Below are 27,295 nucleotides of genomic sequence, written 5' to 3' on the forward strand. Positions count from 1 at the left end.
TGAACCATATACCGCCCACAAGGAGTGGAGGAGCAGGAGGAGTCGGAGGAGCACGTGGCACTGACGTAAGGCCCGCCGGGTAACCCCAACATAACCCAGTAATCGCTCAGTCCGCGCTCTGATTGTGGTGGCAGTTAACTTGATTATTTTGCAAATAATTGAAAAGTTTCCCTTTTCCTCGCCAATGCGAAAATTGCACAAATTGCGCAGACAAGACCGTCGTGGCAAGCAGCAGTACATCCAAGCAGTCCAAGCCGCCTCCCCAGTCGCCTTTTCCGGTCCCTGCCCCTCACCCTGACGTAGACAACGCTTTGCCAGTGACGACAACGCCGGCGATGACACCAACACCAAACAACAGCGATGACGACGACACCCACCTCTACTGGGAACCGGAGAAAACAAACAGGTATCGTGCCAGAACATCGTTCACATGACGAGGATTATTCGGTGCATATGTTTCGTTTAGGGTCCTGAAACGAGGGAAATCACTAGGAGGGGTCGCACTTTATGGCCATATTATCGTATGGCTCAAATAATCTCCAATTATTCGGTTATTTCTTAAATCATGCAATGAGCTGTTGTGATACTGTGTTTTTTTAATAACTTTCCAATTACATAAATACATAATATTACATTTAAATCGCTGGTCACTGTGCTTTGATATTGTACTTATAAAACTCTGTATTTATTATATTACTGAACCATGATCAGTTACCACTCCTTAAAGAAAAGACTGAGCTCCAAATTCATAGTTTTGAAGGTCATTTTTATGTCACCTTTCATCGCCAGGTAACTGTCACAAACATTTATACCCATTCGACCTAACCCAGCGTGAAAAGTGCAAAAACTATGCTCCCAAAGTAAGACACGAATGCATCTAATACAAAGGCTCCTATCATGTCTGTTCTGATTTTCACATTCAATGGAATTTCTTCAGACTGTTTTGCCTACCATATAGAGCACTTCTCTTTAACAAAAAACCGAATCTTTCCCGCAGTAATTTTACTATTTTAATTTAGGTAAATGTACCTTAAAATAACTTAAACTATTAAAGACCGAAAATAAGCTGTATTTAAAATACAATCTATCAGCTTGTATATTATCAGAAGATAAGATCAATCTTTATGTGGTTTTCTCGTTAGGATTTTAGATAGAAAGCCGGAAACATGACTCGAGTATCTCAGCGAGTCTGGGAGCCCGTCCAAAGGCAAGGGCTGGGCCCATGAAGCAAGCAAGTTGAGCATGTACCTATTAATAGAGTCGTTGCCGAAGTGAACTTGTGAACTTATTTCTGGCTCAATGGTTGCCAGGGAGCTCCGCGAATTAACAACCCACTCACCCAGTGGCCCAGTCCGAGAGCCAAGTGCTGAAACACAGTCGGCTGGCGAGGCTTCCGCCATGCAGACGCGTCCGAGCAGTGAACCGCATCGCAGCAGGGATCAGGTGAGGGATGGGGAGCGGGATCCGCCCCAGAAGTGCGCTAGTGCCACGACGGCCAAGAAGCCAGTTACCCCGCCGTCTGCCCCACCGCCCACGCCGTCCAGCAGGGTGGTGGCTCCTCTGACGGTGCCTGTGATCCAGCTCACACCCGCCCAGAGCGATAGTCCTGCGAAGGTGGGACTGCCAGCTACTCTGAAGGACTCCTCCACCTCCGTTACCCTTGCCGATAACAGCAACAAGGAGAACCAGCCAGCGAAGGCACCACCACCAAGCAGAATTTCCTGCCCCCTGGGGGCACCCACCAACTACGTGGCCAGACGCACCTGGATCACCACCGAGCGGATGAACGAGCTGCGTCGAAAGGCCCAAGAGGCGGCCAAGCAGAACAAGATCTTCACCATCCGCGGCTGCTTCAACTCGGTGAGGAACGCCCTGCTGACGAGGGGCTGGGTGGAGAAGCTGGACGTGCACCGGAAGGTGATGCCGGCGGGACAGATGACCTACGAGGATCTAACCCAGCGGCTGCCCAAAAGGAAGGCGGGCGAGACAAGGCGGCAGTACGTGCTGAAATGCGAAAGGAACATCATGTCCCGGTTCCTGGAGCACATGCCCGTCGACTTCCTGTGGACGAACCGCAAGGAGAAGTGCGACTACATCGACCAGGCCAAGAATCCCGGCATGACCATCAACAAGTTCCACCGGGCGCCGTTCACCTCCAAGGAGGGCCTCTGCAGCCAGCTGCGCGACTTCCACTGGTTTTTCGAGGAGGGCACCGCCGAGATGTACTTTCCCAGGTGCTACAACGTCTGGAGTCCCGAGGAACTTGGAGAGTTCATTGAGAACTTCAAGCTAACCGCCTGCGTTGCCTTTTTAAGGGCCATGCTCTGCAGGTACCACAAGCAGGGCTCGGATGCCGTCTTCTCCTGCAGCGGCAAGATACCCTACTCCTCGATTGACTTCGCCTACAAGCGCCTGGTGGAGTTCCTCGACAGCTGCCAACACAACGACATCGACTTCGAGGACCCGCCTAAGATATGGGAGCACGACTGGGACGCCTTTCTGTTTCAGCACCAGCAGCTGGTCAACGAGGACGCTCGCATCCAGCATGACGGTGGTCAGCGCTTGGATCCCATGGTCAAGAGCTGCCTTTCGCTGGTGGACAAGATGAAGATTCACTGGCCGCAGTACAGCCTGGATGGATACCAGAATCTTTGGATCGTCAAGCCGGCCAACAAGTGCCGGGGCAGGGGCATCATCCTCATGGACAATCTCAAGAAAATCCTGGGCGTGGTTAACCCTTCGATTGCCTCGAAGAGCCGCTACGTGGTCCAAAAGTACATAGGTGAGTATCCCAACCCAGCAGGATTACCAGAACATTTTAAGTTTACCACATTGTGGGTTATAAAAATGTTTCTCCTATATCAAAGGGTTTTTTATACCCTTGCAGAGGGTATAATGATTTCAGTCAGAAGTTTGTAACGCATTGAAGGAGACGTTTCCGGCCCCATAAAGTATATATATTCTTGATCAGCGTCACAAGACGAGTCGATCTAGCCTTGTCCGTCTGTCGGCCCGTCTGTCCGTCCGTTTCTACGCAAACTAGTCTCTCAGTTTTAAAGCTATCGGGCTGAAACTTTCCCAAAAGTCTTCTTTCTATTGCAGGTAGTATATAAGTCGGAACCACTCGAACAACTATATCTTATAGCTCCCATAGGAACTATCGGGGAAAAAATTTTAGAAGAATTATATCTTTCGTGTTTTTTAACATATACCTTTCCAAGCTTGGATAACATTTTTAAATTATTTCTGAATTTCAAATTAAATTTTATCAAAATACCACTAATTTTCCGATCGTTCCTATGGCAGCTATATGATTTTGATAAAATTTAATTCGAAATTCAAAACTAAATAAAAAGTGTTTTTTCCAAGCGTAGGAGGTTATAAGTTAAAAAACACCGAAGATATAATAATTCAATATTATTTTACCACTAATTTTCCGATTGTTCCTATGGGGGCTATAGGATATAGTCGTCCGATTTTAATAAAATTTAATTCGAAATTCAGAACTAATTTAAAAATGTTATATCCAAGCTTAGAAAGGTATATGTTAAAAAACACTAAAGATATAATTATTTTTACATTTTTTCCCCGATAGTTCCTATGGGTGCTATAAGACATAGTTTTCCGATCCGGCTGGTTCCGACTTATATACTACCTGCAAGAGAGAAAAGACTTTTGGGAAAGTTTCAGCCCGATAGCTTTAAAACTGAGAGACTAGTTTGCGTAGAAACGGACGGACAGACGGACAAGGCTAGATCGACTCGTCTTGTGACGCTGATCACGAATATATATACTGTATGGGGTCGGAAACGTCTCCTTTACTGCGTTGCCAACTTCTGACTGAAATTACTATACCCTCTGCAAGGGTATAACAATAGTGCTTGTTGATTTTGATCGTATTTTTTGTTACTCTGGGATATAGAATATTTTAGAATTACGCATTTAACTTTCAACAGAAATCTTAGTACTTTAATATTTTTATTAATGTGGTGGTGTCAGGACACGAATATCGTGGAATTGATTACGTGATTATTTCCTATAGCTGCAAGGGTATACAGACTTTGGCTTGCCGATGTAAACTTCCAATCTTGTTTTAGAATTACAAATTTCTAACCCAAACCTTTCACTGGACACATTTGCATTTACAATCGATACCGACAAAAGCATCTTAAGTGCAGACCTAAAACAAGTCCTGCCGCAAACGATATAAACAAACACACGGGAACTAGGTCGTAAATCAGGACGGTGCCAAAGCTGTTGTACGAGCTGCTGTTTTGTTCTATGCTCCACGTAGGCCCCGTTTTCGAGGAGCTCGAAACGTCAGTTGTGGTGCCCACACGCACGCCCATGGGTTCCCATATCCGAGAGTCTTTGGCTCCGAAGCCTACATAAATGCATAAATATTTGGCCTAAAAACGCAGTCGTTGCTTTTGCCGCCGTTGTTGTTGTCGTGCTCGACTGCTGGCAGCAATCATAATTCGCTTTTCGGGTTTTGTCTGCCTCGTGAATGGCAACAGGTTGACCGGATTTCATTGATCTTTAATCCAAACCGAAGGTGCTTTTATTTGTCCAGAATTTAAAAAGGGGATTTTCAGGATATGGAATGTAGCTTTTCTATTTCCGTTATTATGAGAAGCGGAGCTCTGTTTGCCTCTTGAATTGTTATATTATCAATTTATCTTTTAAACTACATTTTTAACGAAAATGTGTATATTCGGAAATATAAAAAGTAGATGATTTACACCACTGAGATCTTAAAAAAATATTTTGGAGTTTTCTTGAAAGCATAACAATTACTATTAAAAACAAAAAGAATTCGAGAAAAATGAGATTTTGCAAAGTGATCTCCCAATAGTGACTAGTATTTATATTTGTTTCCTAAAAATAATGCAAAAGGTTTATTAAGTAACTTAGCTAGGATTCAGTGATTTTAAATGATTAAGATTTCCAAAAAGAGTTAAATTAAATAATAATAACTAACTGAAATTAATTTTAGATATTTTTAAGGCTTTGATTTAATTTTGTCATCAGCACCAACTATAGAGTTGTAATATAAATTTCTCATAACTATTTTTACGCAGAACGGCCTTTGATATTATTCCAAACCAAATTCGATATTCGTCAGTGGTTTCTCATAACCAACACCCAGGTGAGTCAACTTTTAATGAGTACCAACCTAGCCAACTAAAATCCCGTCCACACAATCCACAGCCTCTGGTGGTGTGGTTCTACCGGGAGAGCTACCTTCGATTCAGTTCGCAGGAGTACAGTTTGAGCAACCACCACGAATCGGTGCACCTGACCAACTACGCGATCCAGAAGAAGTACACCAACGGGAAGCGGGACAAGCGGCTGCCGAGCGAGAACATGTGGGACTGCTACTCCTTCCAGGCGTACTTGCGGCAGATCGGAAAGTACAACATGTGGCTGGAGCGGATCTTCCCCGGGATGCGCAAGGCCATCGTGGGCTGCATGCTGGCGTCCCAGGAGAACATGGACCGGCGGCCCAACACCTTCGAGCTCTTCGGCGCTGACTTTATGATCTGCGAGAACTTCTATCCCTGGCTAATCGAGATCAACTCCAGTCCGGATCTGGGAGCCACAACCAGTGTAACGGCGCGGATGTGTCCACAGTGCTTGGAGGATGTCGTAAAGGGTGAGTCCACCAAAAGAAAATCAAAATGATAAAGATAGAAAACCTTATAATTAAGATATTATATCTACGGTACATAACTTGTTGATCCTTTGCAGTTGTAATTGATCGTCGCACTGATCCCAAGGCGGACATGGGCAACTTTGAGCTGGCCTATCGCCAAGTGGTGCCGCCCACGCCCGCCTACATGGGCCTCAACCTGTTCGTCAAGGGCAAGCAGGTGCTCCAAAAGGCGAACCACGGCGGTGGTCATGGCCACTACTACTACCAGCAGCAGCGCAAGGAGCGCTCGCTGGCCACCAGCAGCGTGTACCGCCAGCGGTCGGCCATCATCCATCCGGCGACGAGTATCTCGCGGATCCACCGAGCCATGCCCACCTTCAATGCCACCGAATACATGGAGAAGTACATGGTGGAGCCGCTGAGCAGCAGTCGCAGCAGCCTATGCAGCCAGCAGCCGCAGAAGTCCCCATCGTTGGCTCCTGCTCTCACGGCCCCGCCGCCGGGATCACAGAGTTCCTACATCCTCAAGCAAGCGGGTCGCTCCATCACCCAGCTGCTAAGTGCCTCCCACAAGCGCAACACGGCAGGATCTCTTCCGGGTGAAGCGATGCCGAGCACCGCTCTGCCACCGAAACGCCAGCGTAGCTGTGGACCCCGGCTGAGCTCCACAAATCCCGTGGAGAGTTCGGACAAAAAGTTTAAGATTCTTATCAAAAACTATTCGGCCACCGGAAATGAGCCACTGCAGGAGGCACGACCGGAAGTGGTTACCACGGCTCCGGCGATGAGCGAGCGGAAGTGGCGCAGTTTGCGTAATATTGCGGCCACTACAGGTGGCACCTCCAGCTCCGCTTCTCGCTCCAAAGGAGCACCTTTGGTTGCTCCCAGCTTGCCCACGCGTCGCTTCAGCCGCACCAAATCTGAGATCGATAGCATGCACGCCATTGGCCGGACCTTTGGCCGGAAGTCGAACGGACCCAGGCTGCCCATAAGCATCTCCGTGCAGGCCCTGCATCGGGGAGAGCCCATCGTGACGGCTCTGAAGCAGGCCACCAGCGAGCTGCAGCTCTCCCAGGCCCAGATGATGAGTCCTCGAACCGCGCTGGCCAACAAGCTGAACAGCTCCACGCTGACCGTTCCCACGCCAGCTCTTCCTGTGGGCTAGGAATCAAATAAACGAATACCTATTACCTGACTTAAGAACAGATTTTCATTAACCCTGTGAGTAAGCTGCCATACCATAGAAAAGGAAATCTTAATCTTCATATAAAGAATTTTTTTCTATTTTCAATTTCAACAAGAACTATAAAAATAATCTTTAAAAACTGCAATTTAAATATCATCCAGTCCTAAGATTAAATTAAACAACACTGTCTTTTAAAACTGAGCTATCTTAAATGACTAATTACATATACAATTATATACATTTGACTTTAATTTTGAGGACAAGTTTATTGGAAAAATTGTTATATAAACTTAAGAGCGTTATTCTATTCTGTTCTTTTAAAACTTGAATATATTTTGGATTGATTGATTGATACTGTGTGTTATTGTTATCGATTTCCGCTTTGGGATGTTGTTAGGAACCATGGCCACATGGATGGAGCACAGAGACGATGCTGAAATGTAAACTTTTCCAGTAACCAGTTAGGAATATTATGTTAGCTCACTATTATTATTTTCAGGGGATGTTTTCGGGATCGGCCTGTTCCTTGGAATAAGAAGGTATTTAATTCCGAAAGTGCTCGTTATAACTTACCTCTAGGTTTAGTTATATTTCTTTACATATAAATACAACTACTAAAGTTCTGTAAATTCTGGAGCATAGCATCACTTTGGGGCGGTATATTGGAGGGCCAGGTTCTCACGAGCTGTTGGATTCAGAATAACCTTGGGCTCCAAGTTCTGCGATGATGCCTGAGCCGAAGCCGTGCTTGAACTTCCAGCTGAGGCTGCCATTTTCTGAAAAGATAATTTATCAATTTATAAAATAAGTCAAGGATTGGAGATGAGATACAATGTTAGGTATTAAAAGGTAATTTAATTTACTTTTAGGGAGAAGATTTTTAAAATAACTATTATATTTTACTGTCTCATTTTTAAAAATTACCCCTCACCTTCTTTTTTGAGATCTTGACAGCGGCAGGCTTTACATTTGTTACCTGAGCTTCCTTGACCTTTTCCACCTTTCTGCTGGTGCTCTTAACGTTGTTCAAAATCTTGCGCAGAAGCCGCGTTCTGGGGCTGTTGCGCGTCCTGGGCATGTTCTCGAAGAGGGTCATCTGCTTGCCATTCAGCTCCAGCGGCTTGCCGTCGGCTCCCTTGTTTATGTTGTAGTTGACCTCGAAGGCCAACTCGAAAAGTCCGGTGGCGGCGGTGGGGTTCTTCGGGAGGTCCACCACCACTCGGATGCAGTCCTTGAGCACCATCGGACAGATCCTGGCCGTGATCTCGGTGGATGGCGAGAGATCCGGCGTCGAGTTGATTTCGATCAGTATGGGGTTGTAGTGCTCGTCGAGCATGAAATCGCAGCCGTACAGCTCGAAGGCGTTCTGCAGCAGCTCCGTCTCGTCCAGGCTGGCCATCACCACGGCCACCAGGTTCTGCTTGAACCCGTTGTAGGTCTTCGACCACGTCCCGTCCGGAGCGCCCATTTGGCGCAGATAGCTCTTGAACTGGTCCAGCGACCACATGTTGTTCTTGGGCAGCCGCGAGTCCCGGTTGCTCTTGTTCTTGTACCGCTTCTGCACCGAGTTGTTGGTCAGATGGATGGACTCGCGCAGGTCGTCCATAGTGAACTCCTGCGAGCTGAAGCGCAGGTAGCAGTCGCGGTACGTCCAGATGCTCACCTTGGTGTCCGTGATGCTCAGCAGCATGTACTGCCGGATGTCGAACTTGGTGCGGTAGACCAGCAGGGGTCGCTCTGGAGAAGAAGGCACAGGTTTGGGGAAATAGTACATTTCAGAACTTCAAATATCCTACAACCTTTGCTAATAGATTAGTAGACAATGTTTCCAATTTAAATACAAAAAAAAAAGTAAAACATGTTTCTCTAACTATTAAGTTTAGGACTTAAGAGTACAAAAGTAAAGTTTTTACAGTCGATTTTAATATCTATTCGGGGTTCGAAAGAACTGAAATTTATACCAAATTACCATGAAATTTATAGCAGTTTTATCAAAACTTGAGACACCCCTTATTATTTTGACAAATCTTTTTGAAAAGAAGAGGCGAATTAAACCCACCATTTTAAACATCTATTTTAAGATGATATGTACTTCAAAACCTGTAAATATAAATAAAATCCCGACACTATTTCTTTGCACTCACCTATGTACTTCTGGACAATGTACTTCTTATTCTGGTTATTCGATGTCCACTGCAGGATTTCGTCGAGGGAACTGCGGATTACGATGCCGATGCCGCGCGACTGGTAACCGGGCTTGAGGATCCACAGATTGCGGCTGCCATCCCACCGATAGTCCGGGCGGAGGGACTCGATCTGGTCCAGGTACAGCCCCGCCAGACGGGCGTACTCCGTCATGACCTTCTCGCTGACCTTGAACTTGGCGTTGGACTTGAGCACATCGGCGGACTGCACCATGAAGGTCTGGTTCTCGACGATCTCCGCGGGCGTCGGCGGCTTGATGCGGGCATCGTCCAAGGAGTAGTGCTCCGCGTGGCGGACCATCTTCTTTACCTTCCCGAGGGCGAAGTCTAGGGTGGTGCTGGATATGTTTCCGTTCTCGCTGATCAGTTCAGCAGGCTGGTGCTCCCGCACGTAGAGCAGCAGGGATCGGGCCTGCGTCTGCTGGTAGTCCTCAATGAAGGCCATGCGCTCCTCGAGATTGTTACCGCCCAGGCGATAGAAGCGCGGATAACTCATTCCGCAGACGCCGTCCTCGCGATACCAGCGCTCCTGCTCCGCGCAGCCCACCAGACCCACCTTGGTGGAGAAGTCCAGGAACTGACTGCGACGCACCCGGTTCCGGAAGGGTCTTACCTCGGCGCAGAGGTCACGCTGGCCTTTGCCCTGCCAGATGAAGAAGGCCGGGAAGTGGTTGATCATTTTGGAAATGACCACCGCCTCGTAGTCGTTGCCGCGTCGGGCGTGCTCCAGCAGCGCGTCCTCGGACATGCTCTGCAGCTTGGCGTGCCGCGATGCTGGAAGCTTCTCCAGCCAGCCCCTTCGCATCAGAGCCCGTCGCACCGTGTGGTAGTTTCCGTAGACGGTGAAGATCCGGCGGTTGCGGTAGGCGTCGATCACACGGGTCTTGTAGACATTGCGCATCTGACGCTTCTGGGCATCCGGCGCCAGGGGCGAGGTGGTCGTCGTGCTCCTGGTCGTCGGATTGGCGACACGGGCGCGGGCCAACAAGCTGCCGATGCTCTCGGGACGGTAGTTATTGCTGCTGGCACCTCCCATGGAGCTGGAGCCGCCACCTCCCAGCGCTCCAAAGGTCGAGCCAAAGTGGCTGCGAAGCACACTGTTGGTATTGTGGCTGGCTAGTGGCTTCTGCACGGAGCACTGCTTGCACAGCTGGACTAGCTCCGCGTCCAGGTTGTGGATAAGCGACTGGATCTTAGAGACGGGGTTGTAGTAGCGGTGGCGGTTCCCGGTGAATCCCGCCGGCGTGGTGCTCTGCGTCGTCATACTGCCAATAACTGCTGCTCCTGTTCTCCTCCCTCAACTCCGTCGATGAATCCCGCTGCCGGTCCTAGCTGTGTCCTCGTCCTGGCGACCTGACCCCTTCTCCCGGAAACGTGTGGTGATTGGGATTGTGAGTGAGTGGGCTCGTTGCCAAAGCAGCCGATTGCTCCGTGCAATTAACGTGGAATTTTGAAGCAGGAGCCAAACAGTTTCTAACAGTATCGCATGTATTAACGAAAAGTCCTGATTGACTTAAAAAACATTTCTTCGCATAGACAATAAAATTTGAGACCAAAAAAGAGGGGAAACCGTTGACGAAACGAGTGTGAAATTGAAATGACGGCATTGAAATCAAAGCTTGCTACTTTCACTGCTCCATAAAAAAAGTAAAGGAAATTCCAGGATAACGTTCCCGAAATCTTGAGAAACGTTGTAACATTGAAAAAAAAAACACCTCGGTTTGATTGCTTTTTTTGTAATAAATTTTAATTTGTAGTTATATTTCCTTCATTTCTTTTTTGTGGTTGCTGGTTTCCTTTTTTCAAATATATATGGTACATATAAAAAACTCCTAACTGGAATTTTTGCCTAATTTGCTTGTATTGCATTCAATTTTCACAATATTGTATAAATATATTTACATATGTGTATGATAATCAATTTTATATTTAGGTTATGCATTTAGTTTAGTTACGCTCATTTTTAAACTTCCTCTTGTGGAATTTTCAACAAAAGTCAACAATTAAACCAATCCTTGTTCAAATCAATCTAATATTGTGGATTAGTAGTTATTCAATTAGGGTTACACATCATAATATTTGCTTTCATCCTGGATTTACTTAGATAATGCTACAGTTACATACATAAATAAGTTTTCAGTTTTTAGAGCTTATAAGTTTTTTACGCAGTGTTATCTTTTAATTTTGCTAATACAGTTGAAATAATTTCATTAAGTATTTTCTTGTTGTTAGTATTTTTATAATATATATTTTTGTTTTATAAATTAATTTAAGTATACGGTATTAATTTTTATTTTCTCTGTTTTAACATAAGAACAAGCGTACCCTGCATTCCCTCAATTTAACAATCCTCAAAATCATCACACAATCAATCAACTCTCTCTTTCAAACTCTCCTTAAAAGAAAAGCTGATGACTATGGTAATGGAGTTGGGATGATTTTGCGATGATTTTTGCATTGATGATATATAGGACATGCTAATATTAAAATCATCACAGTTTTTCAAACAAAATTAGCGACGATTAAGCACTAGTGGTCAATTTGTGTGATGATTATCCGCCAAAAAGACGGCGAACGGTACTGCAGGGTAGTTACAATTTTGGTTTTCGTACAAATAAGTAAAATCCTAAACTTAATGTACATAAGACCCCAGAACCAACGTTTTAGATGGTGTGGATGATTTCTTGTGTACAACTTGCTATGTGGCAGTTTGTGTGCTTTAACATATAAGAAGGACAAGTAAGTACATGCCAAACTTAAATAGAGTGGTTAGTACAAAAGGGGATTGTAACAGAATAGAAAAACTTGTTTCATGAATTAACTGGCCGCGCTTGCAACGAAATTTGTTTGATTTCTGTTTTGAAAAACAATGGATATGCTTTTAGTTTTTGTGAGTAGATCGTTAAAAATATTTAAAGACTTTATTCGCTATTGAAGATTGAATTCTAAAGCCAATGAGCAAAGAAATTCGTTTTATTAGGGGCTTAAGCAAAGGCTAAGATTTGAGTTTTGGTTTAGGTTTAGGTTTAGTCCGCCTTTAAAGCTTTTTCGATTACTAAATGATCTCGTATATATAAGTATGTAAATAGTTGATTCAATGGGCGCTTGTGACTTCTGCACATCTCTTCCCCTTCGTTCACTTCACATTTAATACTTTCTTGTTAGTTACACGTATGCTTCATAATGTTTAATAATTCGATTTATTATAATCTATAAATCGTGTATATATGCAGCTGTTACTCTATATATGTATGCCTGATTGTTGTGCATGTTGTTCAGTTTTTAAACTCAATTGGAACGCCGTCTCTGCCTTCTACAAAACACCTAAACAGAAACACGATAATGTCATATGTAAAGCGTATGTTAGTCGATTTAATTTATAAGAAATTAATATTGGATTAAATTAAAAACTGTACAAAATGCCATAAAATTATATAACAAACAAGTTTGGTCACGAATTTGGTTCGAAGCACGCTGTCGTCTCTCTTCACCTCTGCATCATCTAAAACAAAATACTGTTAGTCTATTGCAAGCCCAATTACACTATATGTATGTATAAAAAAATACAAAAATAATTTTACAATCGAAAACTGATTAGCTTCTAAAACTTGTACACGCCTGGCAGCGGCAGCGGCGGCGACTCGGCGCCAATGCGACTACGTATGTCCTATGAAGAGTATGTGCTATGTCTTGTATACATTGTCTTGTTATGGATTATGTGACTATGCGTGTATTTATATATATTAAATATGTGGATTAGACGTGCATCATGCTGGGGAGTCTCTTGCGTTGCGTCTTTCTTGTTAGAGTTTTTGTGGCTTAGTTGCTGCTAGCATTTCGCATCCATCTCTCTTAGTTCTGCTTGTTTACTGTTGCGGTTTAGGAAACGTTGCCCATGGTCTTTACGCTCTTATTGTTGTAGGTTGCTTCTGCTGTCTGTCCCGCCGTTCGGCTGGAGCTCACTCATCCACCGAAGACGTGGGTGGACTGTAACTGCATCAGGAAGCGCTGCGCTGCTCGTTCTCCGGTCTGCGATCTGTGGCGATCTGCAGCAGATTGTTGAACTCTGTGTCAAGTATTTGACGAGCCTGTTCGGAAAGATTCGCATTATTTATTAAGTTCAGCAAATAGTGTTCAACCGAGTGTTAACCTGAGCATTTTGTGTGGGTATTTGCAGGGCCAAACCCATGGCGTTAGCATCGAAGCCCTCATCCAGGGCCATCAGTCCTCCATGCACTCCCGATTCGAGCAAGTTATTGGCATATTCCTAAAAACGGAAAGGTTTATAATGTTCTGCAAACACTTTCCAAGTTTGGCGCCACTCACCTTCAATCCGATACTGCCCACCCACCGTATGACTCTCTCGTTGCTCCAAACTAAGACATCACACAGACCGTTTTCACTCATCTTGCGCCTGTGCTCCAGCTCCGTGCGATCGTAGTTAAGGCGCTTGAGCATCGATATGCCATATTGCAGGCTGGTCCGATGGAAACTGTCCACCATTTTGAGCTGTCCGCGCAAATCCTTCTTAGTCAGGTGGTCCAACATGCGGGCATCCACCAGACACTCCATAAAGGTTGTGCGATATTGCGGTAGGCCCAGACCGGGCAACCAGTAGTTGCCAATCCACTCATGGTTCATATCGCCTATACAAAAATATGGAAAACAATTAATGGAGTGCATTGCAAACGGAACCGAACTTTGTGGAAAAATATAACTAGCCACAGATTATGAAAAACAATTTTAAAAACATTATCTTACCAAACGCCAGAGTGGTCCTTGAGGTTTGTGGTGCCGACGGAGAGGTCAGAGAAACCATTTCCTGAATGGCCAGGCGAAGCTTGAGCCTGTGCAGAGGATTGCTGATGCCTGTAGAGGGAAAGAGTTAGCTAGCAAAAGAAATGAGTACACCCAGCACACGTACCGATCTCCCGCTGAATTTCAGTGTCGCTCAACGCACTCATAATGGCCCCGGACTTGACGTTGGCGCGACAAGCGGCCACATACCAGGCGGGCATGCCCACCCACAGCTCCAGCCAGGCGACTATGGTGGGTCCGTTCCACAAGGCAAATGGAGTGCCTGCTTTCATGGCCTCGCCGAGTAAGTCATTGCGATAGTCGTGCTCCCTAGAAAGTAAAAACAGAAAATGATTATACAATCCTAAATCAATATAAGTAAGTTAGTTCAATGCCCACTTTTTCTGCCTGCCGTAGTCAACGCTGCTTATTTTGGATCCCTGGGAGCTGGCAATGCGGGGCATCATGCCACCAGTCATGCTCATGGCGTCGTAGTTGGAGTCCACCTCGCTCAGTCCGATCGACAGGTTGCCAATGGACATCATGCTGGGCGAGCCGTCGGGCAGCGTATCCTTCACGCCCTTCACCTTCTCCTTTTTGCTGAAGAACCTTCCCAACGAGGACTTGATGCCCTTTTTCTTTTGCACAGCGGCGGCTGCCGCTTCCCTGGACACGCCCGAAGTGGGCGTCTGCAGCATGGACATGGAGCCCATGGTGTTGTAGTGACGCAATGACTCCTGGCTGCCGTAACGAGAACTTAGCGGCGACAACCCGTAACTATGGCTGCTAAGCGGCATGTGACTTCCGCTGTGGTTGGGCGCCACCGGAGCGTTGGGATTGAGGCCAATCGAACGTCGCCTCAGCTCCTCCTGGCTGTGGGCCAAGGCCTGGGCCACGCGCTCCAGGCGCATGGAGCGGGCGGTCAGTGGAGAGGCAGCTCCACCGGAGCTCGAATCACCTGTGGTAGACATGCCGCCGTGCAGCTCTTCGCGGGAGGCGTCACTGGACAGCACTGGCAAGTTGAGCTGTCAGTGAAAGCGAAAAAAACATAGTTTATATATATTATTTATAATTTATATGCCACTTACCGTATGATACTTCTGCATGAAGTCCCGTTGAGGGCTGTTGGGCGTGCTCCGCCCACTCATGGGTGGACTCTGCCGATCCATGGAGCGCCCGCGGGCCAGCAGGTTGACGTGCTCCAGGCTGCCCACACGCGACTCCAGCTCCTCGGCCCGCGCCTCCGTCGACTGTTTCTCCTCTTGGATGAGGCGAATTTCATTGTTGATGGCATCCAGCTGCTCCTGCAGCATCATGGCCAGCGTCTGGGCGTCCGTGTGGCCCGATGGAGACATCATGTCCGCCGTGGCCGCCGCATAGAGGACATCCGAATCGTCGCACTCCGCAGCACTTGCCGCCAGCTCGTAGGCCTGCTGCTGGGCATGCGCCGCCTGCTGCAGCTTCTCCCACTCCTGCTCCGCCATGGAGCGGACCAGAGCGTTCTCCTCGGACAAGCGCTGTTTGCTCTGGCGCCGCAGCGAGTGCGTCTCGAAGCTGGCGTGCGAGTTACTCCGGCTGAAGGCTCCACTGGGGTCCACCACGCTGCTAGGCGATAGGCTTCTGGTGAGCGCCTCCGTCTGCTGGATGTTGTAGGCGATCTCCTGCTGCAGCAGCTGGCGCTTAAAGTTCTCGATCTCCAGCCGCGTCTTCGACAGCTCTTTCATAATCTCGCTCTTCTCGTGGTGCAACTCTTCGGCCACCTTGCGCGCCTTCTCCAGCTCCTGGGTGAGGGCGTTCTTCTCGTCCAGCGCGTGCATGCGCTCCTTCAAATGCACCTGCAGCCGCTCGTTTGACTCCGAGAGCAGCTTGTCCACCGTGGAGGAGAGCCGCAGGTTGTGCTCCTCGTTCATCTTGAGACGCTGGTTCAGTCTTACCACCTCGTTGGTCTTCTCGTCGAGGTTCGTCTCCAGTCCCCGGATGCGGTCTTCCGCAGAGCCGTGTCTCTCTTGAGCCTGCAAATGGTTTGAGCCAGCGAGTTTAATGATCTTGTTCACAAGGTTTTATCAGTGGCAGTGAGAAATGTTAGTTGGGTTTAGTTATGAAAGCTAATAGTGAGTAAGTCCTCTTGCATACCAACTACATGTAACTTAAATAATGAAAAACATACTTCATTGTTACACAAATAATGAAAAATAAAAAGGTATTTTTGTGATGAAAAGATAGTTCATTGTACCATTATTTTTTAAAAAACCAAAAACCAATTATGTAAAAAAAAAGTAATTTCAAAGTAAGTTAATAAACCCTTTAAAGTAATTGGTATACAGAGGGCATTGTTTTGGTCTGATTTTGATTAGGTTTCGGGTGCGTAAGAGTATTAAAGAAAGACTTGTTGTTCAAGTTGTTAGTGGTGGTTTCTTGTTGTGGAAAGTAGGCAAAAGAAAGAGCATTACACAAAAGAGAGTTGAGGTTGTACGGGATAATAATTGTTGATAATTGTCATATGGAACCTGTCCGGCGCGCATATTAGTTCGAGTGCATACCTTGTTTCCTACCTTAGTCAATGCCTCCATGCGTGCCTTCAGCTGCTCCTCCATGTCGGGCTGCAGCTTGGCGTGCTGGGCGAGCTTCTGTTCGGAGAGCTCCAGCTTCTCCTCGATGGCCCCGATCTTCTCCTCGTGCAGCTGATGCGGTTTGGCATTGATCATGGGGCAGGGATTGTTCGGTGGTTTGTGTTTTCGGGACGGGTGTGTTCGATTAGTTGTCGGGGGGTTTGTTGCGTATGTAAATGCAATTGATTAGTCACGCTTGAGGGGAGCTTAATGAGAGAGCAGGCGTGGGCACAAATAAAAGTTGAAGGGATCGATTCATTTGTTAGATATTCTAAAGGCAAATGTATGTTTTTCAAAGAATTTGGGAAATCCGAGTAGTTAAGTAAAACAGTTTCAGTACCCTAGCGATACTTTTGCTGCAATATTTTGTTTTTATAGTAATTAAGGTAAGATACCTATCTTACAATATTACATCTATTTTACATTACAAATTGGATATGAATGATGTTGAGACTTATAAACAATTGTGTCTACATGGAATAGTGCCCCTATGGTTTCCATTTTTTATTATCTAAAAAATCGATCCCCTTCGCCCGCCATGACCATAAACCCAGCATTAATTCCGTATTGTTTTTACCCACCTTGAGCTGAGCCTCCTTGTGCCTGAGCTCCTGCTCGAGTTTCTCGTTAAGGTCGTGCAACGAAGTGGACTCCCTTTGAGCGTTCAGGTAGCGCTTCTCCAATGTGGTGATGCGCTCCTCCTAGAAATCGACAAATTGATTAAAATTTATGAGTATAAAAGACATATTTCCCTCACCTGATCCTCCTTCTGGGCCACATTTTCGCGTAGATCTCGCTGCAGCTTGGCACACTGGTCCTGGGCCTTGCAATGCTCCTTCTGCACTCGCGACATGTTTTCCTCCAGCTCGCTGATCTTGTTGTTAAGATCAGAGACGCGCCGCTGCCACTGCGAGAGTTCCGAGGTCTTAAAGGGGAGGCAAAGATGTAAATAAACGTGTTCATCAAATGCAGTCTGGGAAGGGTCAGTGCTCACCTGCTTCTCGATGATCGTTTGCAGTTCGTGGGTCTTTGCTGCGTAGTCATTCAACTCATTCGCCTCGCCATTGACGCTGCTAGATCCACCCACGCCCGTTGCCTAAAGTTTTGGAAAAAAAATACATTTTATGACCGGTATGGTTGAATGATTTTTGAGGTAGGAACGCACCTTCTCTTTGAGCCCGTTCTCGGCGCCTCCACCTCCGGCAGTGGTTGTGGCACTCCCCGCTCCACCGCCACTGCCCGCGCCCGATGGCACCACGCCCGCCTTGTACTGGGCCAGTTCCTCCTTGGCGGAGCTCAGTTCCTCTTCCATCATGTTGTTCTTCTCGATGGAAAGGCGCAGACGCTCACGCACCTTCTCGTCCAGCGCCTTGTGGTGCTCGAACAGCGACTTGAGCGCCTTGAGCACCTCCACCTCGCTGGAGACGCCGCTCTGGGCGGCAGCCTGTCGCTTTACAACGGTCATCCGCAAGGAGCGCTCATGGCGGGACACCAAGCACTCCAAATGTTCCAGGAGAAGCTGAAAAAAATCAAGTTTAAATGATGAAAAGGCATGAAGTACTCAACAAGCTTATCGACAGATGAAATAATATGTTGTAACTTTTTGAAACGCATAACATTTACTTTTTATTATGACCGAAAAAGCGTATTACTTCCATATAGTTACCTTACAAACGTTGTTAAAGCATCTTTTTTTAATTTTATTGAGCGAAAGTATTATATTTAATTGCCTGACACAGCTACTTTGTGTTTCCAAACAAATTACTATTGATATTAATGTTGACACTTGTTTGTTTATAAACATATTAGTCATTTATATGATAACTTGTCTAAACAAAACATTCAAATAGAGAACCAAGGTACGAATCACTTTAAAATATATGTAACTTTTGTAGATGTTAGTACTGACAAGTGTTCCTATTACATGGCTAATTTCGATATTGAGTATGTTGATGTTTGCATAGTAAATCCACTTGTTGACAAGTGAATTTAATTTATGAATGTCAGTACTGCCTTACCCTGGTATTATTTCGCTCCGCCTTGAGCTCTCCGATCTCCTCGTCCCGCTCCAAGAGGGTTTCCCGCGCCTGCGTTAGCTCCTTGGTGAGGGTGGCGAACTCCTGCAGTGATTGGGATCGGGTGGTTAGTAAACCGAATAGTAAAAATAAAGAACCTCGTTACCTGCGGCAGATTCGCGTTGATCTGGCGCTGCAGACTGTCCCGTTCCTTCTCGACATCGTGCAGCTTGTTCTCCGTCTCGCCGAGCCGCTCCTGCGCCTCCCTCAAGCTGTCCATCAGCTTGTCCCGCTCGTCCAGCATGGAGACCATCAGCTGCTCAAAGTTGGCGTCCTCCCCGCTGAACTGCGAGGAGCGCTGCGAGATGCTATCCTCCGATATAGTGGGCATTACGTCGCACATCATGTTCCACATTATTTAGTTGGGGCCGCCAGACTGTGAAAAGAGAGGGAAATGGAGGAGTTACAGCGGGATGGCCCATGTAATTTTGACTGTAGGGCATCAAGATTTCGTCTTAATAGTATTCTGCAGTACCAAGCCCACAATTAGGAGCATCCCAAAATTAAACAGAATACATTCTTCTTCCTTTGAAGGATGTGAGCCACAACCCATGGCAAAAATGAAGGAGAGATCCTTGTGCCAGTGATGTCCGGCAATTGGAACGCCAGGCGAAGTGGGACAAACATCTCTAATAAGACTCTAATAGGATACTCTATGTTACCATCTGTTTTATGAAAGTGTGAAGTATCTAACAGTGTATCGGAAATCCCTGTTTTCCAGGCATGATAGATCTCATATGCAACGTCCTGGTCTGTAAAAACGAACATTCTGTCCGAAGGTGAGTGTGTGTGGCAGTGGAGCCCGGCAGTTGGAATGCCAGGCGTAGTGGGAGAAACATGTCTAATGAGACTTATCATAGGCGCCGCATTGATAACAAGTTTTCTACACCAACACACACGCACACAGGCACATGCACGGCATACACACGCACACGCGCACGAACACAGGCACAGCACTTTTTCTCTTTCGCATAACTGGCATATTTTCCGTGCCTAGGTGTGTCGCCGTCGCATTTTGCAATCACAGATGCCCGAAACAGGGTTAAACTCGCAGCAGGTGCACGTTTACAGCGATTTTCCTTGCATCTAAGTCACTTTTTCACCTCAAAATTCCACTTTGGGGGACGGCGTTTGGGCGAAGGGAAAAAAAACCTGCGAGAAAATCGCTCCCCACTCCACATTCCGGCGGAAAACGTACCCCGATCGATCGCACGGCGGCTGGGCAGCAGCAGCAACAACAACTCTGGCCGCGATTTGCCCTTCGCATAGGTCTCCCGGCAGTTTTTAATTAAATAAACCAAATTGCAAAGAGGTTTTTTTTACAATACGAACGATAGGTTCGATAGGTTGATAAATAACGCCTCTAGAAATCGAAGAAGAAGAAGTGGCATATCGATGGGTGGATGAATATCGCCCTTTAAAATCGACTCACATATCGGAGGATACTGTGTTTATTTTAGCTTAGGGAAAACCCCCTAATGATGAACGTTACAATTGCAAAGAATCTAGATATTGATTTGGCAGCACTTGTTTCCCGATATATGATCGAGGGCTGCCACCCCGGGTAATAGCGCGCAAGGACTTGCAGCCCTGGTATGTAAGTTACATGAGATTTTTTCCACAAATGAATTGGCGCGCATTATCAAAATCGACAACAATTTTTAAAATCTACGACCAGTCTGGTATATAAAATTGTTTGGTAAACAACGTATCTGTAGATTGCACTGCACTTCAAAAGATACCGTACATAAAAAATATGTTTAGCCGTGTTTGGTTGAACACAGGGATTTTTTTTCGTCTGTCTTTCTTGTTTGCCGATGTTAAAAGGAACTTAGCGTTTAAGATTCGAAAACATCGGTTACAATACAGCCCTCACGAACGATTAGTGCATTCGATTAATTTGACTTCATCAAGTGAATAATCGAACAGCGGTTGCCTTAAAATCGATTTTTGTTCCAGCTCTAGGCGTTGTGTTTTATTTTTTTAATAGTGAAATTGATCAGTAAAGCCACTAGCATAGGTTTAAAACCGTTGCCGAAACACTCAGCGAGCGCCGAAAACAGCAGCGAACGAATAGAATGGGGTAAGGACGGTGGGCGTGGTGGAACCGCCCCAAAAATCGGTTTTTACTGTGGCTCAAATCGACGCCGTACTAGCTGTGCTGTTGTTGTTGCTGTCGTTCTGTGTGTAGCGGGCGGCGTAAATATGTACACAAACATACATACACACGCGTGGGCAGCCAATTATGTGGGTGTGCAGGTGTGTGCGGATGTGCAGGTGTGCGAGTGTGCGTGTGTTTTCCGCCCGAGAATCAAAAATCAAAAGCAAGGCTGTCGAAAAGGCTTAGCACATAATGCAATTTGGTCGGCGGTCGCGGTCGCCAGTCGCCAGCGATAAGGGAAAGACACTAGAGCGCAGCGGACAATGGCGGCGGATAGGTAATAGATAAGGTTGTACACAGGGTTGGCCCTGGAGACGAAGACCTCCCCGGAGTATCGTAGAGCCCCAACAAAGCGGGAGGTACCAGAGTAGAGCCCCGTTCCCATGGTAACGCGAATTCTTAAGTTCCGGGGAAACCCAAAATGGATTATAGGTGATAGTTAATCACAAACTAGAAATATATCCAACATTGAAAACCCTGAACAAACCAGGAACAAGAATTCTTTAGTTTTAAAAGAATTTTTGGGATTTTTTCGTATGAGGGGCTTAACAAAACAAATAGTCGTAATAAAGAGAGGAACTACTAGTAACTGTGGCAGCTTTCTAACAACCCCACACCCACACAAGGTTGCCGTTTATTACCCACCTGAAATGGAATTTTTAATTAATCACACCGCCGCCGTGTTAATCCCTTTATGGCCCACAGCGAACAACCGATTTTCACCTGCCAGGCGCACGTCTTCCACATTGACCCGAAGACGAAGCGCACCTGGATCACGGCCAGCATGAAGGCGGTCAACGTGAGCTTCTTCTACGACAGCTCGAGGAATCTGTACCGCATCATCAGCGTGGAGGGCACCAAGGCTGTGATAAACTCCACGATCACGCCCAACATGACCTTCACCCAGACCTCCCAGAAGTTCGGCCAGTGGAGCGATGTGCGGGCGAACACGGTGTACGGTTTGGGATTCGCCTCCGAGGCGGAATTGACAAAGGTAGATGGCAAATATTTTTTCCATGTTTTTCCCAACTAATTCCATATATTCACAGTTCGTCGAAAAGTTCCAGGAGGTCAAGGAGGCCACCAAGAATGCCATGAAATCCGCTAACGGCTCCAATGCCGTTACACCCACCACCTCGGCCAACACGTCGCCCATTTCCGGGCGAGCAGTAGGCTCCATGCAGAACGACAACACAGCCATCGATCCGCACACCGTGGAGCCGCCCAACATGAGCAATACAAATACCCAGAATGCCAATCCGGATAGTCCCTCCCACAAGCTGCTTAATACCAGCGATGTCAAGCCGGACATCGGATCGGCCACGCCCTCGCCGCAGCCCACTTCGGGGGGAACTGCAGTCGGAGGCGTTGGCGGAGTAACCATCTCGTCGGGCGGAAGCATTGTGGGCATGCACACGGGGCCGGGAGCGGGCGCCACCGCTGAGCAGCAGCTAAAGTACGAAAACGAGCGCCTGAAAATGGCCTTGGCACAAAGGTGAGGAACGGGTTAACTATCTTTGGATTGAGGCGTCATTTCATGTGTTCTTTTTAGCTGCGCCAATGCCAAGAAATGGGAAATCGAGCTGGCTACCTTGAAGAACAACAACATTCGCCTGACCAGTGCTCTGCAGGTGAGCTAATGGTATTTAACTTCTTCCAGTAATATCTTACATACATTCTTTATTAATATTCCCAAGGAATCCACTGCCAATGTGGACGAATGGAAGCGGCAGCTGCACACTTACAAGGAGGAAAATATTCGCCTAAAACGGGATATGGAGCAGCTTTGCGTGGGCGGAGGTGGGGTGCCTGCAACCGGCGGAGGAGGTGCCGCGGAAGACGAGTTACGACGCGAGGTAGCCACGCTTAAGGCGCGAACGGAACAACTGCAGAAGGAACTCTTGCAACAAGAAATTGAGCTGAAATCGGCCAACCTAAGTCTACGCGAAAAGTCCAATGATCAGACGGTAAGAACAACCATTACTTTAGTTAACTAAATTAATTTTTGGGAATTAATTAACATAACCCCTTAACAGCTTGCCAAGTTAAGCGAGTTAAACGTGGTGTTTGCCAAACAACTTTCGGAGCTGTATGGAGTGCAGAAGGATATGGAGAGTGTTATACAACTAGCCAAGTGCACTTGAGACACAGAGTTGGCGGTTATTCGAAAGGTTCGTCACACATTACCATTGACTATTGTCAGGTTTATTTATCTCCCTGCTAGGTTTCAGCGCAGGAACAGACTACAATGATCAACACTACAACGACATCATCGACAACAGGAAGCACGACTAGTAAACGTTATTTAAGCAACTTTCCAACGGCCGAGGCAGAGAGCACGCTCTCAAACGTCACCTCCATCCACACCCAGCTGCAGTCGTCGCTTTACGAGACTCAGAACACGGCCCAGCTGAAGGCCATAGACAAACACTCGGCCTTGCTCCAGGAGCTCCATCAGCGGCAGGCGGCACCCAGGCGCAATTCTGCCTCCGCTGAAGCAGCTGCTGCAGCTGCATCCGGGTCTGGTGGGGCCAAAACAGCCACAATACTCGTATCCAAATCAAAAACCAAAACCGGGCTGCCCCTGTTGCTGAAGAATTCCATTAACAATTAGAGAAAAGGTGACGAGAGAGAGAATTTAGTCAGTGGCATTTTTGTAATCTTTATATTTGTAGTTTGTATACAAGGACAGCTCTAGGAGAGAACCCGCTTTCTCCCACAAACCTCCCCCTCCCCCTAGCTTTAGGCCTAATTTGTGTGTATCGTAACCTTTTTGGTAACTTCGAATGGAAAACAGAAAAAACCTATGCCCAGTATTTTCGACAAAATTGTTCGCGTCCTTGTGGCACTTCTGTAAGTCTTAAACGATTCATTCTAGTGCGCATTCAAGTGCAATATACATTTATCTCTAGTATTTAAATGTAATAATGATATTATGTGCTCTATACACTTTCAGATGATTGTTAATTAATTTTTAATTAGAGCTTGCTAACAAATACTCCCCGAAAATCATTTTCCAAAGAAAAATCCAAGCATTTCTGAACAAGTGTCACAAAGATTATTTTGTAAATGTGCTCGAACTTTTTATAGTATTTTTAGAAGAAACCTTTTGTATTCTCTAAATCCTAGGAATAAAATTTTAATGTTTATTTATTGAATTGTATTTCAACGCCCATTCGATTTCACAATCACCTCACAAGACTCCCGTTTTGCAGTTATGCACTGATTTACTAACATTATATATAATATTTATAAATATAAAAATTAACGTATGCATAACTAACAATGACTTAGACGACGAACACACTAAGAAACCAATATTGAATATAAAGCTAAAATTAATAAACGAAGTAGAAATTTTATAAGTGGAACGAAGTCCAAGTAAAACACGAGACTAGCAAAGTGAATTAAAAGGAAATAGTCAAGTATGTGCATCTGAGGACAACTAGTATAATACATTAACAAATTATTAAAATTAATTTATATTTCTCGAATCGAATGAAAAACGCAACTCGATTGAAGCCAGCAAATAATAACAGTACACAATCTCCGAAACACAAACACCCACTAAACGAAACGGTTATGAAGCGGTAATTTCGAACGTTTGCGGTTATATTCAAGCCATATTGTTATGCACTCGCTGCATAAATAACCCAGTTGAGAACAAATAAGAATTAATAACGAAAATGAAATGTTGAACATACAAATTTAGCAGTTAAAAGTAAACCACAAATGAAAATATACATAAATAAATATATATAATAAAGTCGAATTCAAAAATACTTTTCTTGTATTTTAACATAACGAATTATAGAAAGCAATCGAAGTAGTATTCTAATTTTAAGATTAGGATGAAAAGGTAACACTTTCAATATTTTTTTTTTTATTTATTATTATTTTAAAACTTCATATACCATATATTATTATTATTATCTAGACAAACAACGATTTGTACAACTCGGACTTGGAGCTCTCCGTCCAGTCGCTGTTTTCGTTGGGTGCCATAAAGTTTATGAGTTTGTTGTGCACCACGTATCTGAAATTACGTTTGATATTTCATAAGAGGGACATTACTAACATGCTTCGTATAATTACCGCAACTTTCGCCCCTTGCTGGCCCTTGTGTCCACTTTCTTCTTCATCTTCTGGCGCAGCTTCTGCAGCTCCACGAACTGCTTGGTGATCTCACTCATGTTGGACGACGTGCTGGCCTTGTACTCGATGAGCTCCCGAAGCTGCTGGTGATAAAAATCGCTGTCGTCGTAGATGTGCTTCACCCGCTGCACCGGTTCGTTTTCCTGCTGATCCGCCTGATTGCTCTTTAGCGTCTGCGACTTCTCCACAAGCACTTCTCGGTTGGCCAGAGCGCTGTCTATCTTCTTGATGATGTCGTAGTCCTCCTGCAGGGACTTGCGTTTGATACCGGCTCCGGGGGTCAGGAGCTTTGTGCGGTCATCCCACTTAAGCAGGACTTCATTGCGATAACCGGTCATCTGCTGGAAGTTGTTTTGCAACACAGTGCCAAATCTTTTGGCGGCTGGACCCGAATCCTCTAAAAGCTGCTTGCGCTTCACCGACTTCCGCATCTCCGAGTTTTGCTGGTGAAGAGCCGACTGAAGGGCCAGCAGTTGCTGCAGCAGCTTGGAGGAGCGTTCCTGGGCCTCGTTTAGGACCGATTGCAGCTCCTCATTCTCGAACCCCAGTTTCTTTAGCGTCGCCGGTGCAGGCAGCTGGTTTGCTTTGCTGGTAAACTTCTGGGTGTTGATCCTTAGCTCAAGAAGTCGCTCCCAAACGCGAAGTTGGTTTTGGACGCAGAGTCCTTTTTGGATTTCAGCCTGGTGGTTAGTTTTGGACATTACATCCGAGGGTTTGATGGTGTCTTCCTCTGCATCTTCATCGCCGGTATCGTCATCTTCTTCGTCGTCCTCTCCTGTACTTTCTTGGCTGTTTTCCTCAGCGGAATCTTCGGAATCAGAGTTATCATCCTCCTCATCATCATCAAAATGTCCAGCCAACAATTTCTGATTGAAGTCAGGCACATCCCCATTTTCTCCAGGGGCTTCCTCCTCTGAATCATCGGCTTCTCCAGCCTTCAACTTCTGTTTAAAGTCTTCCAAATCCGCATCATCTTCATCCTCATCGCTTTCCTCATAGGACAACTCCTGGTCCTCATCCTCCTCGTACAGCTCCTTGCGGCTGCTGATCTTGCCCTTGTAGCGATCACTCTGCTCTGAGAGCAGCTTGACATTCCTCTTCCTGAAGTCGGTGCTCCGCGCGTCCGGCAGGTCGTACTCCTCCTCCTCGAAGTCCACCAGACGGGGTCCGGTGGTCACGTCGAAGTCCGAGTCCTCCTCGCTGTCGCTCTCGTTCGGATGGGCAAGAAGTTTGCTGACCTTTTCGGCCACTGTTTGTCGCTGTTTCTTCGATTTTCGCAGCATTTCGCTAGAGTTTCATTTATAAATTGAAAGTGAAAGACCCAGTTTACCACATGGGCACAGTGTTGTCAAACCAGCCTTTTTCCCGTCTGTCCTAGCTTTTTAAGAAGAGTACTTTAGCTATTTATCTTAATTATTTCATACTGAAAAATTAATTCAAGGCTCGTTTTTTAATATTTTTTTCGAGGATTATAGTTTGTTACAATAAAAATTAGAAAGCTAGATATGTGCCCCTTGCTCAGATTTTATTTGAAATTGTCTTGCCGAAAACAGTTCCTTTCCCGCCAAAGCTACAGCACTGTTTGGGCAGAGCGGTGTGACCGTTGCAAGTGATTTAAAAAATACATTCCCAAGCATTTGATAACATAAAAATTTCTGGTAATTTCAACATTTAGGTACAGTTCAAAAAACCGTTTTTCAAGTATAAATTGTATCCAAAAAAAAAAAAGTATACAAGTTTATCTAAAAAATGTTAAGTAAATTTTTTCCCAGTTGCTTTTAAACGGTCAATAAAGATGTATGACTCATTTAACTATAATTTTACTTGCAAATAAACCTAAAAAATTTTTCTTTGGTTGATTATAAAAATAAAATGAAATAATTTAAATAATTTTCAGGACGGGATTGAAAGCTATTTATTCAATATATTTACATTTTTACTATTTACCTTATTGGTACAGCTAATACACGGTCAATTTCTTGACTTTATTTTCCACGGAATTTAATTTAATTATTTATTTATGATGAATCGTTCGATGTACTCATTTAAAAAAAAATCGTTACACTTCGCCCAACTTACTCTAACTTACCAAACATATACTTTTTCGCGACAGCTAAAAAGGTTTAATTAGAAACGCTATCGCTGCATATTTTTCGGCTCTAAATGCAGTCCGCTTTCAAGGTAAGGCCAAAATACAATTTAATAGTCGCTCCTAAATGTGCAGTTTTCAATAGTAAATGCACATGCTAGCTGACCGCTCATTAGGGCCGGCGGGCCGCTGTCTTATCAGGCGGCCAGGTGCATCTTGATAAGACCGCGCACACGCCACATTCGTAGCATACAACAGTGCGCGCCCGAACGTGAACTTGAAATCCTTTTGTCCACTCTCGCGCCCTCATTAAAATTAATGAAGCGTTCCGTCGAATTGCGTATCGTGAGGTTAAATTGCGAG

At 45.6% G+C, this 27,295-nt stretch overlaps 5 protein-coding genes across 11 annotated transcripts; 2 read left to right on the top strand and 3 right to left on the bottom strand.

Moving 5' to 3' along the window:
- Positions 1 to 318: 318 nt before the first annotated feature.
- Positions 319 to 6,885, top strand: LOC108034032 (tubulin glycylase 3A). The gene is made up of 5 exons (XM_017108778.3): positions 319 to 406; positions 1,143 to 2,782; positions 5,082 to 5,149; positions 5,212 to 5,656; positions 5,752 to 6,885. Exons 2-5 carry the CDS (start codon positions 1,300 to 1,302, stop codon positions 6,819 to 6,821), a joined length of 3,066 nt encoding a protein of 1,021 aa, XP_016964267.1. The 5' UTR covers positions 319 to 406; positions 1,143 to 1,299; the 3' UTR covers positions 6,822 to 6,885.
- A 203-nt stretch (positions 6,886 to 7,088) lies between these two features.
- On the bottom strand, positions 7,089 to 10,650 carry LOC108034355 (tubulin glycylase 3B). 5 transcript variants are annotated; one of them, XR_007763477.1, is made up of 5 exons: positions 8,987 to 10,650; positions 7,774 to 8,579; positions 7,416 to 7,618; positions 7,327 to 7,361; positions 7,089 to 7,275 (listed from the first exon to the last, which is right to left on the bottom strand). XR_007763477.1 is itself a non-coding variant. In XM_050885210.1 (3 exons), exons 1-3 carry the CDS (start codon positions 10,308 to 10,310, stop codon positions 7,487 to 7,489), a joined length of 2,262 nt encoding a protein of 753 aa, XP_050741167.1. In that variant the 5' UTR covers positions 10,311 to 10,650; the 3' UTR covers positions 7,089 to 7,486. The 5 variants fall into 5 exon arrangements, 1 of the variants encoding a protein (XP_050741167.1); XR_007763478.1 differs by having other exon boundaries at positions 7,327 to 7,367; XR_007763475.1 differs by having other exon boundaries at positions 7,089 to 7,361.
- A 1,741-nt stretch (positions 10,651 to 12,391) lies between these two features.
- Positions 12,392 to 19,874, bottom strand: LOC108033895 (liprin-alpha-1). 3 transcript variants are annotated; one of them, XM_017108549.3, is made up of 15 exons: positions 19,726 to 19,874; positions 18,634 to 18,903; positions 18,471 to 18,572; positions 17,618 to 17,971; positions 17,447 to 17,548; positions 17,210 to 17,377; positions 17,034 to 17,153; positions 16,396 to 16,524; positions 14,932 to 15,855; positions 14,243 to 14,868; positions 13,971 to 14,173; positions 13,808 to 13,915; positions 13,373 to 13,692; positions 13,197 to 13,313; positions 12,392 to 13,134 (listed from the first exon to the last, which is right to left on the bottom strand). In XM_017108549.3, exons 2-15 carry the CDS (start codon positions 18,880 to 18,882, stop codon positions 13,045 to 13,047), a joined length of 3,612 nt encoding a protein of 1,203 aa, XP_016964038.1. In that variant the 5' UTR covers positions 18,883 to 18,903; positions 19,726 to 19,874; the 3' UTR covers positions 12,392 to 13,044. The 3 variants fall into 3 exon arrangements, with proteins under 3 accessions (XP_016964038.1, XP_016964037.1, XP_043950089.1); XM_017108548.3 differs by having other exon boundaries at positions 16,384 to 16,524; XM_044094154.2 differs by lacking the exon at positions 16,396 to 16,524.
- Positions 19,875 to 20,936: 1,062 nt separating this feature from the next.
- On the top strand, positions 20,937 to 23,851 carry LOC108034092 (homer protein homolog 1). Its single transcript, XM_050884954.1, is given in 8 exon segments — positions 20,937 to 20,965; positions 21,394 to 21,682; positions 21,738 to 22,183; positions 22,241 to 22,319; positions 22,386 to 22,655; positions 22,725 to 22,859; positions 22,913 to 23,309; positions 23,364 to 23,851. Coding segments are annotated over 7 exon segments (1,623 nt in total). The 5' UTR covers positions 20,937 to 20,951; the 3' UTR covers positions 23,303 to 23,309; positions 23,364 to 23,851.
- Positions 23,852 to 24,554: 703 nt separating this feature from the next.
- Positions 24,555 to 26,204, bottom strand: LOC108034293 (protein Aatf). Its single transcript, XM_017109154.3, has 2 exons — positions 24,784 to 26,204; positions 24,555 to 24,724 (listed from the first exon to the last, which is right to left on the bottom strand). Exons 1-2 carry the CDS (start codon positions 26,124 to 26,126, stop codon positions 24,622 to 24,624), a joined length of 1,446 nt encoding a protein of 481 aa, XP_016964643.1. The 5' UTR covers positions 26,127 to 26,204; the 3' UTR covers positions 24,555 to 24,621.
- Positions 26,205 to 27,295: the final 1,091 nt, after the last annotated feature.

Source organism: Drosophila biarmipes, chromosome 2L, assembly GCF_025231255.1.
Source record: "Drosophila biarmipes strain raj3 chromosome 2L, RU_DBia_V1.1, whole genome shotgun sequence".
Classification (NCBI taxonomy): Eukaryota; Metazoa; Arthropoda; class Insecta; order Diptera; family Drosophilidae; genus Drosophila; species Drosophila biarmipes.